At 42.6% G+C, this 18,115-nt stretch overlaps 1 protein-coding gene across 10 annotated transcripts in view; it reads right to left on the reverse strand.

The window, feature by feature from the left end:
* Positions 1-9,865: 9,865 nt before the first annotated feature.
* Positions 9,866-18,115, reverse strand: part of LOC140476558 (neutral alpha-glucosidase C-like) — a 123,031-nt gene continuing 114,781 nt past the window's right edge. For all 10 annotated transcript variants that reach the window (XM_072569351.1, XM_072569350.1, XM_072569349.1 and 7 more), the window contains 2 exons: positions 12,720-12,820; positions 9,866-10,535 (listed from right to left, as the gene is read on the reverse strand). In XM_072569351.1, coding sequence (XP_072425452.1) covers positions 10,423-10,535; positions 12,720-12,820 — 214 coding nt within the window. In that variant the 3' untranslated portion in view covers positions 9,866-10,422. The remainder of the gene's footprint in view (positions 10,536-12,719; positions 12,821-18,115) is intronic.

The raw sequence follows: 18,115 nt of genomic DNA on the forward strand, positions 1-18,115 counted from the left end.
TGGAGCAGGGTCATTGGCCTCCAATTTCTCCATAACCACAACCATATTTCTTTGTGCTGAATCAGATTCAAACCAGTGGAGAGTTTTACCCTCTCTCCCAATGACTTTTATTTTGTCAGGACTCATTGTCTCAACTGATCAAATTTCACATTTTGCTGATGACACCACCATAGTCGGTCGAATCTCAGATGGTGATGAAACAGACTACAGATCAGAGGTGGAAGACCTGGAAAATTGGTGCACTGAGAACAACCTAGCTCTCAATGCCAGCAAAACCAAGGAACTCATTATTGACTTTCGGCAGGATGTTACTCATGCCCCCACACATCAACAGCACAGAGGTGGAACAAGTGGAGAATGTCAAGCTCCTGGGAATGGTCAGCCAAAAGAAGCTTTCTTGGACTCTTCATGTGGACGCACTGGTTAGAAAGGCCCAACAATATCTCTTCTTCTTCAGGCAGCTGAGGAAATTAGGCATGACGGTAAATACCCTTGCCAACTTTTATAGGTGTGCCATCGAGGACATTCTGTCTGGATGTATCACTACCTGGTGTAGCAACTGTACCATTCAAGATCGGAGACGGTTACAGAGAGTGGTGAACTCGTCTCAGACAATCACAAAAGTCAACCTCCCATCCATAGAATCCATCTACCAGGCCCGCTGTCAAGGAAAGGCTTGCAGCATTCTCAAAGATCCATCCCACCCTGGCAATGTTTCTCTACAACCTCTACCATTGAAGCCTGAACACACACATTAGCTGGTTTCGAAACAGTTTCTACCCTACTGTTGTTAGAATACTGAATGGACTCTCAAACTTTAACATTCGTCTGTACCTATGTTTTTTGTTTTTTCAGCTGTTTACTTATTATTTACTTATCTATGCTACATAACTCTTGTGATCTGCCTGTATTGCTCAGAAGACAAAGCTTTTCACTGTCTTGGTACACATGACAATGAATTCAATTCAATTCACATTGATGTCAAGACCAGTCATTCATACCTCACTTTTTGAGTTTACCTCTTTTGCCCATGTCTGAACCCAGGCTGTAATGAGGTCAGGAGCTAAATGGCTCTAGCAGAACCCAAATTGAGCAACACTGAGTAGGCTATTGCTTTATAAACTCTGCGTAACAGGGTAGTTAGTGACACCATTTTATTGTTGATCATCGAGATGGTAATTGGTAGGATTAGATTTCTTTTGCGTTTTATGAATATGCCTATCCTATTTTCACATTACCAGGTTGATGCCAGTGATGCAGCTGCATGCTGATGCACAACATTAGCAAGGGCAAAGGAAGACGTGGAGTGGAAAGATTTAAAAGGCATCTGGATGGGTATATGAATATGAAAGGTTTAGAGGGATATTGGCCAAGTGCTGGCAAATGGGATTAGATTAGGTTGGGATATTTGGTTCGCATGGATGAGTTGGACCGAAGAGTCTGTTTCCATGCAGTACATCTTTATGACTCTGCGATAGATTGCTGTCTCTCTGGACAAAGTAAGGAAATAGACTATGGTTGACTCTAATAGGGAATGTCATTTGTGAACTTGGGCAGGCATAAGTTCAACTTCAATGGTTCAAACCGAGAGTTTTCAGACGTGAGGAACAGAGGAATACTGCTCATGTTGAACATACTTTGTGATATCAGTCTTGTATATGCCTTTTAGAAGTCTGAATTTATGGCAGGGGGTGGGGGGTGGAGGTCCTACTATTCAGTTTGGCACAGAATTTAATTATTCTATACTTAGTCTAGCATTCTCACGAAGTGTCAAAAGTCATGACCGTAAACCCAGTATGTAATCAAGAGCTAGGCAAACAATTCACTGCAGTATTGAGAAGGAACAGGGACTCAAATCACAGAATCCAGTGCTGGTCCTGGTCCCCAGCCCCTGACTCGAGCATACTGGCTCTACCCCTCACTCAAGCACAGAGAGCTCCCTACAGCTTTGAGTTCCTGTTATGGACCCCAATGTAAACCCAATCCTGGGCTCCAGAAGATAATGAACGTAATTTTTGGATGAGGCATTAAAGTAACATAAACAAAACTACAATGTACTTTAGCATAAGATCTAAAACTTCAGGACTGAAATGAGCATAATGCAACAATTAGTGTCTTTGAGACTCGGACCCAAGGGTACAGCCTTAGAGTAAAGGGAAGACTTTTTAGAATGGAGATAAAGTGAAACGTCTTCAGCCAGAGAGTAGTGAATCTATAGAATTCACTGCCACAGAATGCTGTGCAGGCCATGTTGTTGAGCATATTTAAGATAGAGATTGTCAAGCAGATCAAGGGCTACAGGGAGAAAGTGGGAGAATAGGGCTGAGAAACTTATCAGCCATGATTGAATGGTGGGGCAAACTCGATGGGCTGAAAGGCCTAATTTCTGCTCCTACATCTTATGATCATGGATTAATCTGCAAGTTCAGAGTAACACAGCCTTCCTGATTAATGTAACTCAGTACATAATCTGTTAGTCTAACATGTTTAGGGATGCCCATCTACACAAAATTGGGATGGAAACTTTGCGAAGGTTCTGCACCTGATTATAACCTGCAATGTGTGTCATTTTTCCGATCTTTTTCTCTTATTTTGCTTCCGAATATTTCCTAATTTGTGACCTAGTAGACAAAAATGGCTTGTGTACAACTTCATCCATGTTCAAATGTCACTCTTTCCACCCTTGACAGTAAAAGTGAAAACTATACCAATTTTGACAATAAATTGCTGCATTCTCCCTGCTGGAAATATATCATAACGATGATAAACATTGTTTTTGACACTGAGTTATGGCAATATATAAGGTGAAAATAAAAACAAATTTTAGATAGATGAGTAAAGAAAATATTTATTCCTTAGTACTAACCATTATGGAGAACATACTTTAATTATTTACTGCAAGACATTCTATGTCTATTGGTCAGTATATTAGCAGCACTCTGCTAAACATTCTCAAAGAACTCTCAATCTTGCACACCTTTCATCGCAATAATCGTTCATGACATGATGATGTTAAATATCTGCCTTCAAAACTACTACTACTAAGGAAGATAATAAAGAGTTAGAAAGCCAGAATGAAGATACCGAAAAGATTTTTATGTAGAATACAGCAAAAGAGAATTGCGAGTCAGAAGTTTCTTTTACTTTTGAACATCTAGGTTTTGTCATATATGTTACATCGAAGCAAGTCTGTAAATTAAAGCTAAACTACTAAATTGAAAATTCCTGTAAAAAGAAGATATCTGTTAATTGATTTAATTGGAAAATGATCACATAGTTGCATTTGTGTAACAGCATCTACCATTTGATACTATGAATTCAAGAAATTACTCACATTAAATGAATTCACAATCAATAGCCTTATGAACAAATGGATAAAGCAGTATATTCAGAGTTTTAGAGCATTCATTACTCCAACAGACTTTTTTCAAGAGATATGAAAACACACTAAACATTACTCAGTGTAATGGATCTGGAATCTAAGGATGCTAAAAATCTAAAGGTAAGAGTTTAAAATAAAACACATTCTGAGTAGTGGCAACCCACTTAGATTTGTTTGCTATTAACTGGCAGCAGATGTGGAACAATCTGAATGGGCCGACAGCACTGTGAAAAGTGAAGCACAGAGGTGCAATCGGGTCATATCTGTAGAACTGAATAATTACTACAATCACGTTGTTTGTGAAACTGAAGTCAATAAACTTGACAATTTGCAGGGATTGTTGGAAAAACACAAGTGGTTCATGACAATCCCTCAGGGAGGGAATAACCACCCTGATCCAGTCAGACTTACATAATGCTTAAGGGCTGCTTAACATACAATTATTCAAAATATTACACCAACACTTTTGCAAGGTGACAAGAAATAAGCAATAAACATGGCACCGCCAACATCATCCTGAAACAACTGAAGAAGTCATCACAAAGAAAATTTGAATGTACAACTTCTGAAAAGAGTCAAGGGCCTTCATCAAAAATAACTCTCAAAATCAAATTCTAAGCAAAAAAATCTGCCTTGCATTAACCAGATGATATAAGTGATTGTGAGCATAAGAGGTATAGATAGTAAGTTTGCAGATGACACCAAAATTGGAGGTGTAGTGGACAGCGAAGAAGGTTACCTCAGAGTACAACGGGATCTTTATCAGGTGGGGCCAATGGGCTGAGAAGTGGCAGGTGGAGTTTAATTTAGATAAATGCGAGGTGCTGCATTTTGGGAAGCAAATCTTAGCAGGATTTATACACTTAATGGTAAGGTCCGAGGGAGTGTTGTTGAACAAAGAGACCTTGGAGTGCAGGTTCATAGCTCCTTGAAAGTAGAGTTGCGAGTTGATAGGATAGTGAAGGCGGCGTTTGGTATGCTTTCCTTTATTGGTCGGAGTACTGAGTACAGGACGTGGGAGATCATGTTGCAGACATACAGGACATTGGTTCGGTCACTTTTAGAATATTGTGTGCAATTTTGGTCTCCTTCGTCTCAGAAGAATGTTGTGAAACTTAAAAGGGTTCAGAAAAGATTTACAAGAATGTGGCCAGAGTTGAAGAATTTGAGCAATAGGGAGAGGTTGAATAGATTGGGGCTGTTTTCCCTGGAGCGTTGGAGGCTGAAGGGTGACCTTATAGAGGTTGATAAAATTATGAGAGGCATGGATAGGATAAATAGACAAAGTCTCTTCCTTTGAATGGGGGAGACCAGAATTAGAGGGCATAGGTTTAGGGTGAGAGGGGAAAGATTTAAAAGAGACCTAAAGGGCAACGGTTTCAAGTAGAGGGTGGTACATGTATGGAATGACCTGCCAGAGAAAATGGTGGAGGCTGGTACAACTGCAACATTTAAAAGGCATCTGGATGGGTATATGAATAGGAAGGGTTTGAAGGGATATGGGCTGGGTGCTGGCAAGTGGCACTAGATTGGGTTGGGATCTGAAAATGTGTTGTTGGAAAAGCGCAGCAGGTCAGGCAGCATCTAAGGAACAGGAGAATCGATGTTTCGGGCATAAGCCCTTCTTCAGGAATGCCTGAAGAAGGGCTTATGCCCGAATCGTCGATTCTCCTGTTCCTTGGATGCTGCCTGACCTGCTGCGCTTTTCCAGCAACACATTTTCAGCTCTGACCTCCAGCATCTGCAGTCCTCACTTTCTCCTCGTAGATTGGGTTGGGATATCTGGTTGGCATGGATGAGTTGGACCGAAGGGTCTATTTTCATGCTGTACATCTCTATGACTCTATGGTTTGACGGATAGAGATATTGTTTGTCGTACCATGGTAACACGTTGCAGGGATGAAGAAAACCTACACGAAATGCAGTCGATTTGTGTCTCTTGTGGCCTGCAAAGATATTTCCTAAAGGATCCAATTTAAAAAAAGCATAAAGTGGTCCTTGGAAATAGGAAGCTTCTCCAGAATAAATGGAAAGATTAATATTTCTTCTTTGTCTATTAACAGTTGAAACAAGGCAGAAAGTTGAAACATAAATAAAACCTTATTCATCAGGCAACAATTTTTAAAATAACACCTCTTTGGTGAACTCAGAGGAAAATGCAACAACTTATAATAGAAATTTTGCAGAAGAATCTGAACATTAATATAAATCTGATGGTGCAGGAACAAACATGGTTTTTAATTATACTTAATTTGCCATATAGCAGCTGGTGCACGTATTGTTCTTGTTTCATTTTTATTTCCAAAATGAACAATAGTGAAAACATTTTAAACTTTCTAATTTAGTTGACATCCATGTTCCATGAATGCAACATTCAATTAAATATTCAGGAATACTCATAAACTGTTCATAAGAGAAGTGGAAATTAAATTGAGTTAACATTGAGTTAAATTGAGAACTGAGGTTTGGATTTAGCAATAGGTCTCTCAAATCAGGAACATTTGAGCCTCAGCAGCATCACAAGCATTGGAGACGATGGCCTTTGCAATTCTGAGTCTGAAAACTCGAGTGGCTAATGTAAATTAGGAAGCATGTAGTTCTCAAAATCAATCCCTGGACCACTCTGTGCAGCACTTCTCCAACCCAGTAAAACTCTCATCTAAAGAATTCTCTGTGGTTCCTCATCAATAAGGGATTCTCTTAGCCATTTCTAGGCTACACTTTGAATTCTATTGTCTTAAGACAATAAGGCTATAAGAATTAGAAACAGGAATAGGTGTTTGGCCCCTCAAACTTGTTCTGTCATTCAATACAATCATGGTTGATTAGAGATTTCCCTTCCAAACTCTTCCTAAAGGTCAAACTCTTAAGATGTTCAGTGGCCACACACACTGACATTATAGTCAGTGGATGATAACTAAGCAGTTAAACACTTTTGGGGATGGTAATTTGCACTGTCATTGCTTTAATGTTTCAAGTATCTGTCATTGTGTAAACTGAAATACAACTAAAAGCAAGTGTTTTATCAACAAGAAATTTGCCATTGTCTTATAGTGCAGTCAGAACTGGCATTTCTGTAGGGTGGTAGGGTGAAATGTGATGAGGATGTTAGGAGATTACAGGGTGACCTGGACAAGTTAGGTGAGTGGGCAGATGCATGGCAGATGCAGTTTAATGTGGATAAATGTCTGGTTATCCACTTTGGTGGCAAGAACAGGAAGGCAGATTACTACCTCAATGGTAGCAAATTAGGTAAAGGGGCTGTTCAGAGAGATCTGGGTGTTCTTGTCCACCAGTCAATGAAGGCAAGCATGCAGGTACAGCAGGTCGTGAAGAAGGCTAATAGCATGCTGGCCTTCATAACAAGAGGAATTGAGTACAGAAGCAAAGAGGTGCTTCTGCAGCTGTACAGGGCCCTGGTGAGACCACACCTGGAGTACTGTGTACAGTTCTGGTCTCCAAATTTGAGGAAAGACATTCTGGCTATTGAGGGAGTGCAGCGTAGGTTCACGAGGTCAATTCCTGGAATAGCAGGATTGCCTTACACGGAAAGACTGAAGCGACTGGACTTGTATACCCTTGAGTTTAGAAGACTGAGCGGGGATCTGATTGAAACGTATAGGATTATGAAAGGATTGGACACTGGCAGGAGGAAACATATTTCCGCTGATGGGGGAGTGCCGAACCAGAGGACACAACTTAAAAATACAGGGTAGACCATTTAGGACAGAGATGAGGAGAAACTACTTCACCCAGAGAGTGGTGGCTGTGTGGAATGCTCTGCCCCAGAGGGCAGTGGAGGCCCAGTCTCTGGATTCATTTAAGAAAGAATTGGATAGAGCTCTTAAAGATAGTGGAGTCAAGGGTTATGGAGATAAGGCTGGAACAGGATACTGATTGGGAATGATCAGCCATGATCATATTGAATGGCGGTGCAGGCTCGAAGGGCTGAATGGCCTACTCCTGCATCTATTGTCTATTGTCTTGAAGATGTGGTCTCCTGAAACCTTCTCTGGATGACAAGCTTTAGGTTCTGGGTCAGCAAGATGAAGGGCATTTTTAAATATACAATAAAAAAGAAAGTTCCAAGGAATTGATAGAATTAAGATCAAACACAGCACTGTTCCAGCATGGTCAAATTTTCCATCATTAGATGGAAGCATTGGTAATGCAGTATCTATCTTTTTACTTTTCACAGAGCTCCAAACATTCTTTCTAGAAGTAGTACTTATCTGTACGACTCTCAATTTAGTAACTGTACTGATCATGTTTTCTCTTCACTGGAAAGACTGAATGCAGATATGTTGGCCACTGCGCTGATTAGATTAGATTCCCTACAGTGTGGAAACAGGCCCTTTGACCCAACAAGTCCACACCGACCCTCTGAAGAGTAACCCACCCAGACCCATTTCCCTTTGACTAATGCACCTAACACTATGGGTAATTTAGCATGGCCAATTCACCTGACATGCACATTTTCAGAGTGTGGGAGGAAACCGGAGAACCTGGAGGAAACCCACACAGACACGGGGAGAATGTGAAAACTCTACACAAGGCTGGAATCGAACATGTGTCCCTGGCACTGTGAGGCAGCAGTGCTAATCAACACTTCCTTCAGTCTGCTTCTCATTTTAATTCTCTGCATCATTTCCACTTTGATCTTTTCCACACTTCTAATGAACCAATGAACTCATGTTTCCATTTTACATGGACTCAAAAGTGAGTTTAAAAATTTCAGATTGTAACACTGCCACAAATCTCCCCGGGTACTGACTGGCCTCCAGAATATTTCTAGCATTTTATGTTTAATCATAAAAAACGGACAAGGAATCTATGAACAGCATCCTGGGCTGCTGCCAATATCACAAATCACAGAGCTCAAAACAGGTAAGTGCAAGAACATTGATGCTAAATTGGGCCTGCAGAAGGGAACAACATACTTGATTCTGTCCTCACTAATCTGCCTGTTGGAGATGCATTTGTCCATGACAGTATCACTAACAGTGACTACCACACGGTCTTTGTGGAGGTGAAGTCCCACCTTCATAGTGATAATACCTCACATCATGTTATGTAACACTATCAACGTGCGAAACGGAACAAACTTCAAAAAGATACACTAATTCAAGATGCATAGCAGCAGAATCATACACCACACAACCTGCAATGGTCTGGCATATTCATGACTCTACCATTACCATCAGGCCAGGGGTTCACCCTGGTTCAAAGGAGAACGCTGGAAGAAAGCCAGGAACAGCACCAGGCATACCTAACCAGGAGCAATCAACTTGGTGAAGCTACAAAGCAGGTCTACTTGCATGCCAACCAGCATAAGCAGCAAGTGATAGACAAGAGCTAAGCTATTCCACAACCAACAGATCAGATCTAACATGTGCAGATTACATGACAACGTGGGAGACGGTGAAGGTGGATGTGTGTCCTTGCAATGTAACTTACATGAGTCCAAGGTTTGCTGCTGGTCTGAAATAGATGGCTCCCTGCAGAAAGAGCCTCAGTAAAACTGGCATCAAATTACACACTCCAGCTTAAGTTATACAAACAGAAAATGCTAGAAATACTTAACAAGTTAAGAAACATTTATGGACAGGGTAACAGTTAATCTTTCAGGTCTGTGAGCTTTCATCAAATCAGTTTAAGTAAGCTATGACTGTAAGCTATGACCTTACAGTCAATCAGTTTATTTTCTGATTAGTATGGCACATTTTACAACAAACATCTAACACAGCTGCGTGCCTCATGCCAGCAAAGTTGAGCATATTTCTAGTAAACATGTTTTACAATCCTATTGGGTGAGTTCAGAGTCAACTTTATTTCCTTACTTAAAGGATATAATTTATCTGGGGCTAAAGCTCCGAAATGCACAGGTTATTATCTAACCCACCTCTAATGTAATTAGTGATTCAATGAGTCAGCCTAAAACAGAGATCAACAGGCTTCCCAAACTGAAAACGCAGCACAGCTCAGTCCAATTTTATTCTTACATGAGTTCTACACATATGCACATCTCTGTAGGAGTCACAGCACTGTAGTTAGTACTAGCTCTACTATCTGGGTCAAGATCACAGGCTGAGGACCAAATCTGGAACGTGCCTTATCTATTATGCTCCATGTTTCACTACTTGTCTTCTAAGAGATTGAAATCCAGAGAGTAAGGTTGTCTTACACTCAAATATGCCTAACTATTTATACCTCAGTTAGCTTATGTCAATTAGCTTAAAACAGGGAAACAAAATCAAGGGGAATTCATGTAATAACAACGAGCAAGTTACAGGACCTCAAAACATCCTCGGAGAAAGTGAGGATTGCAGATGCTGGAGATCAGAGTTGAGAGTGTGGTGCTGGAAAAGCACAGCAGGTCAGACAGTGTCCGCGGAGCAGGAGAATCAATGTTTTGGACATATGTCCTTCATCAGGAACTCAGATTCCTGACGATGGGCTTATGCCCGAAATGTCAATTCTCCTGCTCCTCGGATGCTGCCTAACCTGCTGTAATTTTCTAGCACCAGACTCTTGACTTTAAAATATCCTATACAGGGCTGAATTTTTGGTAGAAATGTAATCTATTGAAGGCTGTTCTTTAATCTTCCATGGGATGTGGGTGTCACTGACAAAGCCAGCATTTGTTGCTGTTTCCTATTTGCCCTTGAACTATTTGAGAATTTAGTGAAGATCACCACATTGCTGCGGTCTGGAGTCACGTGTAGACCGGACCAGGTAAGAATGGCAGATATCCTTCCCTTGAGGACATCAGTGAACTATGCAGCTTTACAACAATCAACAATAGTTGTCATAGTCATCATTTCTAGGTCTAACTTAATATTCCAGATGTATTTTTTGAATTCAACTGACCTGATGGAATTTGAACCCCAGAGCATTAGAGAGGGTCTTTGGACGACTAGTCCAGTGACATAACCACCACTCCATCATCTCCCCACAGAATTGATACCAATACTGCAGTTGACTATGGATTCAAATGAAAATCACTTCAACCTTGATACAGATAGCTCAATGTCTGCCCATCAGTAATGAAACTTCAGCATCCAGTCACAGGCTAAATTAAGTCGCAGATCTTCAACGTTTAAAAGGGACTTCCCAGCATTGTAGGTGAAATGCACTGCACTCTCTTGTCCGTCTGTAGAGGGAAATTACAAAATGGTCAGCAACATCGCTCACATCAGAGTGGCAGGTATCAAAGAATACAACATCAGATTGGATTATATAGTGTCCTAAGGCAGCAAAATGTTCCAAGAGCATTATCAAATTAAATTTGATGGTGTCATGTGAAGTGTGTTTAGAACCAGTGTCAAAACGTTTGGTCAAAGAGTTTGGTTAAAATGAGTGTCATAAGGGAAGAGAAAGAGGCAGAGAGACTCAGAAAGGAAAATCCAAATCATAGGGCCCAGGCAATGATGAAGTGAGTAAATTTAGGAATAGATGAGAGAATGGAGTTGAAAAATTATTAAGTGATTTGAGGGTTCCAAGAGTTGAGGGCCTTCCCCAGAAGGGAAAATAGAAAAACTATTGAATATACTAGTCCAACTCATCTTATATACATCAAGATTGAGCTTCAGTATAACCAGTACACTCGTTTCCATGTTACAAATACAGAGGAACCTCGATTATCCGAATATCAATTATCCGAATATCGGATTATCCGAAGGAGATCTCGAGGTCCTGATAGAAACATTACATCAAAGACGTGTTTCCAACACTGACTGCATCTCTTGTTTACAGTGATTAAAAGTGAACTTGGTTTATTGAAATGCTGCCGAGAACAGTCCTGCACTAATGGGACCCAAGCATCATCTCAAAAAGACTGACCACCCGCCCTCTGTCTCCCTCCACACACACTTTCCCTGGAATTCTATACAGGCGTGCACCCTAAACCGCCCTTCCGCAGATAATCTCTCCAACATTGTTCTGTACAGGGCAAAGGTGGAACCTGTCAAAGAGTTGCAGTAAAAAGTTGTGTATCTGTGTGCGTGGGCGCGCACGTGCTATTTGGAGACTCATCCCCCAAAAGCAGCAGCAGCAGCAGTCTTGTTGTTGGTGTCCAGTCCGGCTACCCCGGAGAGGGAGTGGAGGCGGAAGGGAGGGCGCGGGGGGGTGAGGTGGGGAGGTTGTGGTGTTGTATGGGATTTGGGGGGGGTGGGGTGAAGGGGTTGATGTTGGGCAGGTTTGGGGGATAGGGGGAAGGGGATGGTGTTGGATGGGTTTGGGGGGTGGGGAGAAAGAGGATGGTGTTGGATGGGTGGGATCAGGTTTCGACGGGGTTGGGGCCAGGGTTGGGGGCGGGGGTCAGCGTGCGGTTTGCTGCTGCCTCATTTCCTGATCGGGGAGCGGACTTAACAGAAAACTCTGAGCCCCAGAGGAAAGGCATTGTATCGATTAACCGAATAATCAATTATCCGAACGAAATAGTGCCCGCTATTGAGGTTTGTCTGTATTACTGTTGTTTTCCCATAAGGAGGTGACTGGGGAGATGCAATGGGGATGGGGAGTGGGAGTTAGAGAGGTGGTTCGAACAAACAGAGGAATACAACACAAACATGCAAATTTTAAATCTGAAGCGTGGTTGGACTGAGAGTTAATGAAGTTCAGGAAGCACACAAATAGCACTTAGTACAAGTTACATGAACAGAGCTTTAGACTGAAGAAAGTTTATGGAGAATGGGTGATGAAAGAACAGACCAGAGAGCACTGGAATAGTTAAATATGGAGTTAACACACACATGGATGAGGGTTTCAGTATAAATAAGTCAGAGATGGAGTCTCGTAATGTCACTAAGGTAGAAGTTGGCTGTCTTTATGATGCATAAAATATGTGGTCAGAAACCCAGCTTCTGACAGGCAGTGTGAATGGAAGCACATTCCAACCAAATTATTATACTGTCAATTTCTTTCCATCTTTTAGATTTTCCGAGAAAATTAAAGCAACATTTATACACAGCTGCCCTGAGGCAAATATTTTGAATAATTCTACTGCCTGTTTTCTCCAAAGCCAATCTCATTCAGCTGTTTAGCCAGAAACAAAACAGAGTGGTTTATTTTAATAACACATGCATTTTCTCTCATTCCCTCTCCTGGGTAACCATCTCAGAAATAAAAATCAGTCTAATGCCACTGAGCAACTGTCCTGCTCTTTCTTCCAGTGGGGTTCCCTTAATCACTGTCCCTCTCACTTTCTCAGTGCTTGTCAAGTCTTTCAGATAGGACTGACTCTATTATGTACTTCCAACATTTTTTGTGATTACTCAACTCAACAAAACTCTTTGTCACAACGGTTCACAGAGAGCAGTGAGGTCAACTTATTTACCTGGGTCCCATGCTGTCACACATGTAGGTCTCTCAGCTCCCATAACAAGGATCCTCTCCACCACACACTCAGTGCAGTAACATCCTTTCTCATCAGCACACCTTAACAGAAAGAATAACAGTTACACAGTTTAGCCTTTTACAAAGGCAGTAAGCCTCAATGCTGAACAACAATTTCATTTGCTTAGTGCCTTTAAGTTAATTAAATTACCAAGGTGCTTCATGGGACCATATAAAATAAAGCATGGAACTGAGCCACATTAGATGACCAAAATCATGATCAAAAAAGTAGGTTTGAAGAAGTACCTTAAAAGAGGAAAGTGAGGTCGAGAAATAGAGCAGTGAAGGGTAGGAATTTAAAAACTTCACACAGAGGCATTGGCATCATGGCTGCAAGAGTGGAGTAAATCTTATTTTGAATATACATCATGTCAAGCAACACAGGTACCTTGGAAGATTGTGGAGATTAAACAGATAGGCAAGGCCATGAGGGTTTTGAAAACAAGAATGAGAATTTAAAACGTGCAGGTGCCAGTGTTAGACTTGGGTGGATAAGGTGAGAATTCACGAGACCAGGTTATAGTTCAACAGGTTTATTTGAAATCACAAGCTTTCGGAGCACTGCTCCTTTGTCAGGTGAAGTGACGACCAAGTCACCTTATGAAGGAGCAGCGCTCTGAAAGCTTGTGATTTCAAATAAACCTATTGGAGTGTAACTTGGTGTCATGTGGCTTCTGAGAATTTCAAAGTTAGACACTGTTTGACTGGATATCAAATGAAGTAACATAGAAGTGATAGGGGAATGGAACATGCTGCAAATTAAGACAAGGACAGTGAGCCTGAACGATCTCAAGTTTACAGAGAATTGTATATGGGACGTCATACGTTGAATAGTCAAGTCTAGAGGTAAGAAAGGCGTAATAGTAAGGGTGTCAGTAGCAGATAAAACCAAAATAAAGTCAAGCAAAATTACAAATGGTGGAAACGGATAATCCAAGGGATGGTTAGAAGCTCATCTTAGGATGAGATGTGAAATCAAAGATGTAAGCAGACTATCTTAATCTCAGACCGTTGCCAGGAAGACAGGTGGTAGTTAGGGAATGGAGATTAAACAGGGATGATTCCACAGAATAATTCATGGAGGTCTTGATATCCTGATATGTTTTCCTCGCAAGGTTAATCTAGCCTAATCAGTAAAGGTACATGCAAGTGACACACAAGGTAGGGATACAGGAACAGGAGCAGGTGATTTAACCCTCAGCGAGATCGGCCATTCAATTTGATCATAGCTGATTTGCAATCTAACTCAATATATATGCCCTTGCCCTGTATTTCTCAAAACCCTTGTCAAAAATCCATCAATCTCAGAGTTAAGATTAAGATTCTCAAGCCCCAACAGCAGCCCCAACTGGTTCCAAGGTTCTTATAAACCAGTTTACCAGTTAAATCAGTAAAACTGATCTCACGGGTTCAATTGCTAGTCCATACAAAATTAACTGAGATCAATTGAAACAGCAGGAAAGGGTCTTATTGGGTGTAATTAGAAATAGGGTAAGGTGAAACAGTCACCCTAGCATCTCTGTGGACAGAGTTTCAGTCTGTGTATGACCTTGGCTGTGATTTCTATGAATATTCAGTGTCTTGGCTCACAAATGAAGCATGATGGCTTGGTCAAGATACCAGAAACCAGTTGGTGTCCATAGAACACAACTCCAGCAACAAGTAATAAGGGATGAAAACAGGCAAAAGCAAAGTATAAAAAACATTATATTTTGTTGTCAGCAGAGTCAAAATAATAACAATTACTAAGTATTGCAATAGTTTTACCTCAGCACCACCTCCTTTGGAATAATCTACTTCAATTAATTGTCTCTGCTGAAACTGATGACACAACCAGATTTTAATGTAGCTGAAATTCCAAAAGCTGGTGTCGCCCAGAACCACTAATCTTTGTAGTAGAAAGACAAATTAACTGGCTCTTCACATCAATGTCAGCATTGCTAGAGCAATCCAACATATACCTTCTCTTTTCCATTATCCATGTAACTCCCTTGCTTTCAGTATATACAACACTGGCATTTACCCGACAAATGGTATGCTAGCCTTCATTACAACAGGATTTGAGTACAGGAGCAGGGATGCCTCACGGCAATTATACCGGGTCTTGGTTGGACCACACCTGGAACATTTTATGCAGGTTTTGTCTCTTTATCTGAGGAAGAATTTTCTGGCTATGAAGGTAGTGCAATGGAGGTTTATTAGACTGATTCCTGGTATGACAAGACTGAAGGAAGACTGGATCAGTTAGGACCATATTCACTGGAATTTAGAAGAATGAGCGAGACCTCATGAAAATCTTAAAAGTTTTAATAAGACTAAACAGGGTAGATGCAGAAAGGATGTTCCCAATGATCGAGGGTCACAATCCATGGATATAGGGTAAATCATTTTGGATTGAAATGAGGAGAAATCTCTTCACCCAGAGAACAGTGAGATGACGGAATTATTACTGAATTGGGAAGCAGGCTCGAAGGGCTGAATAACCAACTCTTGTTTCTATCTTACATGTTTCTGTGTTAATTGTAAAATTGCTTATGTATGTCTTATGTACACAAAAAGGAAACCAAGTCCAACTTGGCCAATTACTGTCTACAGTTGTTCAGCAGTAAAAGTGATGCAAGGGGTCATTGACATGCTTTCAAGGGATGTCTGCAAAAAATAATCTGCTTATTGAACCTCAGTCAGGATTCCAGTAGGAGCACTCAGCTCCTGATCTCATTACAGCCTTGATCCAAACACAGAAAAAGTAGCTGAACTCCGGAGGTGATGTGAGAGTGAACTTCACATCAAAGCAGAATTTGACAAAGGTTGACATCACAGAGCCCCAGAAAGCTGGATATGAATGGGAATCAGAGCAAACTTTCCACTGGTTGGAGTCATAGCTAGCATGTAGGAAGATAGTTGCTGGAGGTCGCTGGTTGCTCGCGGACATCTCCTCCTACTGTCCCCTTGACCATGACCCCACTTCCCACCACCAAACCATCATCTCCCAGACCATCCATAACCTCATCACCTCAGGGGATCTCCCATCCACCGCCTCCAACCTCATAGTCCCACAACCCCACACCACCCGTTTCTACCTCTTGCCCAAAATCCACAAACCTGACTGCCCCGGCCGATCCATTGTCTCAGCCTGCTCCTGCCCCACCGAACTCATCTCTGCATAGCTCGACACGGTCCTGTCCCACTTAGTCCAAGAACTCCCCACCTACATTCAGGACACCACCCACGCCCTCCACCTCCTCCATGATTTTTGCTTCCCCGGCCCACAACGTCTTATCTTCACCATGGACATCCAGTCCCTGTACACCTCCATCCCCCATCATGAAGGCCTCAAAGCTCTCCGCTTCTTCCTTTCCCACCGACCCAACCAGTACCTTTCCACAGACACCCTCCTTTGACTGACTGAACTGGTCCTCACTCTGAACAACTTCTCTTTCCAATCCTCCCACTTCCTCCAAACCAAAGGAGTAGCCATGGGCACCCGCATGGGCCCCAGCTATGCCTGCCTCTTCATAGGATATGTGGAACAGTCCATCTTCCGCAGCTACACTGGCACCACCTTTTCCTCCGCTACATCGATGACTGTATCAACGCTACCTTGTGCTCCCACGAGGAGGTTGAACAGTTCATCCACTTTACTAATACCTTCCACCCGACCTCAAATTTACCTGGACCATCTCAGACTCCTCCTTCCCCTTCCTAGACCTCTCCATTTCTATCTCGGGCAACCGACTCAACATGGACATTTACTATAAACCGACCGACTCCCACAGCTCCCTAGATTACACCTCTTCCCACCCTACCCCCTGTAAAAACGCCATCCCATATTCCCAATTCCTTCGCCGCCACCGCATCTGCTCCCAGGAGGACCAATTCCAATACCGAACAACCCAGATGGCCTCCTTCTTCAAAGACTGCAATTTCCCCTCAGACATGGTTGATGATGCTCTCCACTGCATCTCCTCCACTTCCCGCTCCTCCGCCCTTAAACTCCGCCCCTCCAATCGCCACCAGGACAGAACCCCACTGTTCCTCACCTACCTCCCCACCAATCTCCAGATATCAGCGTTCCGGAAAGACCACTCCCTCCACGACTCCCTCGTCAGGTCCACACCCCCCACCAACCCAACCTCCACTCCCGGCACCTTCCCCTGCAACTGCAAGAAATGCAAAACTTGCGCCCACACCTCCCCCCTTACTTCCCTCCAAGGCCCCAAGGGATCCTTCCATATTCATCACAAATTCACCTGCACCTCCACACACATCATTTACTGCATCCGCTACACCTCTACATTGGGGAGACAGGCCGCCTACTTGCGGAACATTTCAGAGAACACCTCTGGGACACCCGCACCAACCAACCCAACCGACCCGTTGGTCAACACTTTAACTCCCCCTCCCACTCCGCCAAGGACATGCAGGTCCTTGGACTCCTCCATCGCCAGACCATGGCAACACAACTCCTGGAGGAAAAGCGCTTCATCTTCCGCCTAGGAACCCTCCAACCACAAGGGATGAATGCAGATTTCTCCAGCTTCCTCATTTCCCCTCCCCCAACCTTATCTTAGTCCCAACCCTCAGACTCATCACCGTCTTCTTGACCTGCAATCTTCTTCCCGACCTCTCCGCCCCCACCCCCTCTCCCGCCTATCACCCCCACCTATCGCATTCCCAATGCCCCTCCCCCAAGTCCCTCCTCTCTACCTTTTATCTTCGCCTGCTTGGCACACCTTTCTCATTCCTGAAAAAGGGCTTATGCCCGGAACGTCGATTCTCCTGCTCCTTGGATGCTGTCTGACCTGTTGCGCTTTTCCAGCAACACATTTTTCAGCTCTGATCTCCAGCATCTGCAGTCCTCACTTTCTCCTACGAGGTCAATCATTTCAGCTTCAGGATATCAATGCAGGAATTCCTCAGGGTCTTGTCCTTGGTCTAACCATCTTCTGCTGATTCATCAATGACCTTCTCTCCATCAAAAGCTCAAGTGGAGATGTTCACTGATGATTGCACAATGTCCATCTCTCCCCAGAAGTGAAGACCAATTCTGCTAAATCTCAATTCCTATTTCCTTCACTCTCCTCTGCAAACTTCCTGAACTTAGGTCTGCTGATTGTCTCTTCACTGACCACCAAACAACACTCTATCACCCATTCCCCAGTCCTGAGGCAATTCACTGACCACCTCCAATTCCAAGTCACCCAGATTTTTCTTACCTGTCCAAGGATCATCCTTGGATGCTCCTTGGTCATTTTACTTTCCCTTCAAATCCAACCCTATAAGTCTCCCTACTTTTTAACTCTCTTCCTCTTACCCCAAAGTCCCAGTTTAAGTCAT

Source organism: Chiloscyllium punctatum, chromosome 4 (assembly GCF_047496795.1).
Source record: "Chiloscyllium punctatum isolate Juve2018m chromosome 4, sChiPun1.3, whole genome shotgun sequence".
Taxonomy (NCBI): domain Eukaryota; kingdom Metazoa; phylum Chordata; class Chondrichthyes; order Orectolobiformes; family Hemiscylliidae; genus Chiloscyllium; species Chiloscyllium punctatum.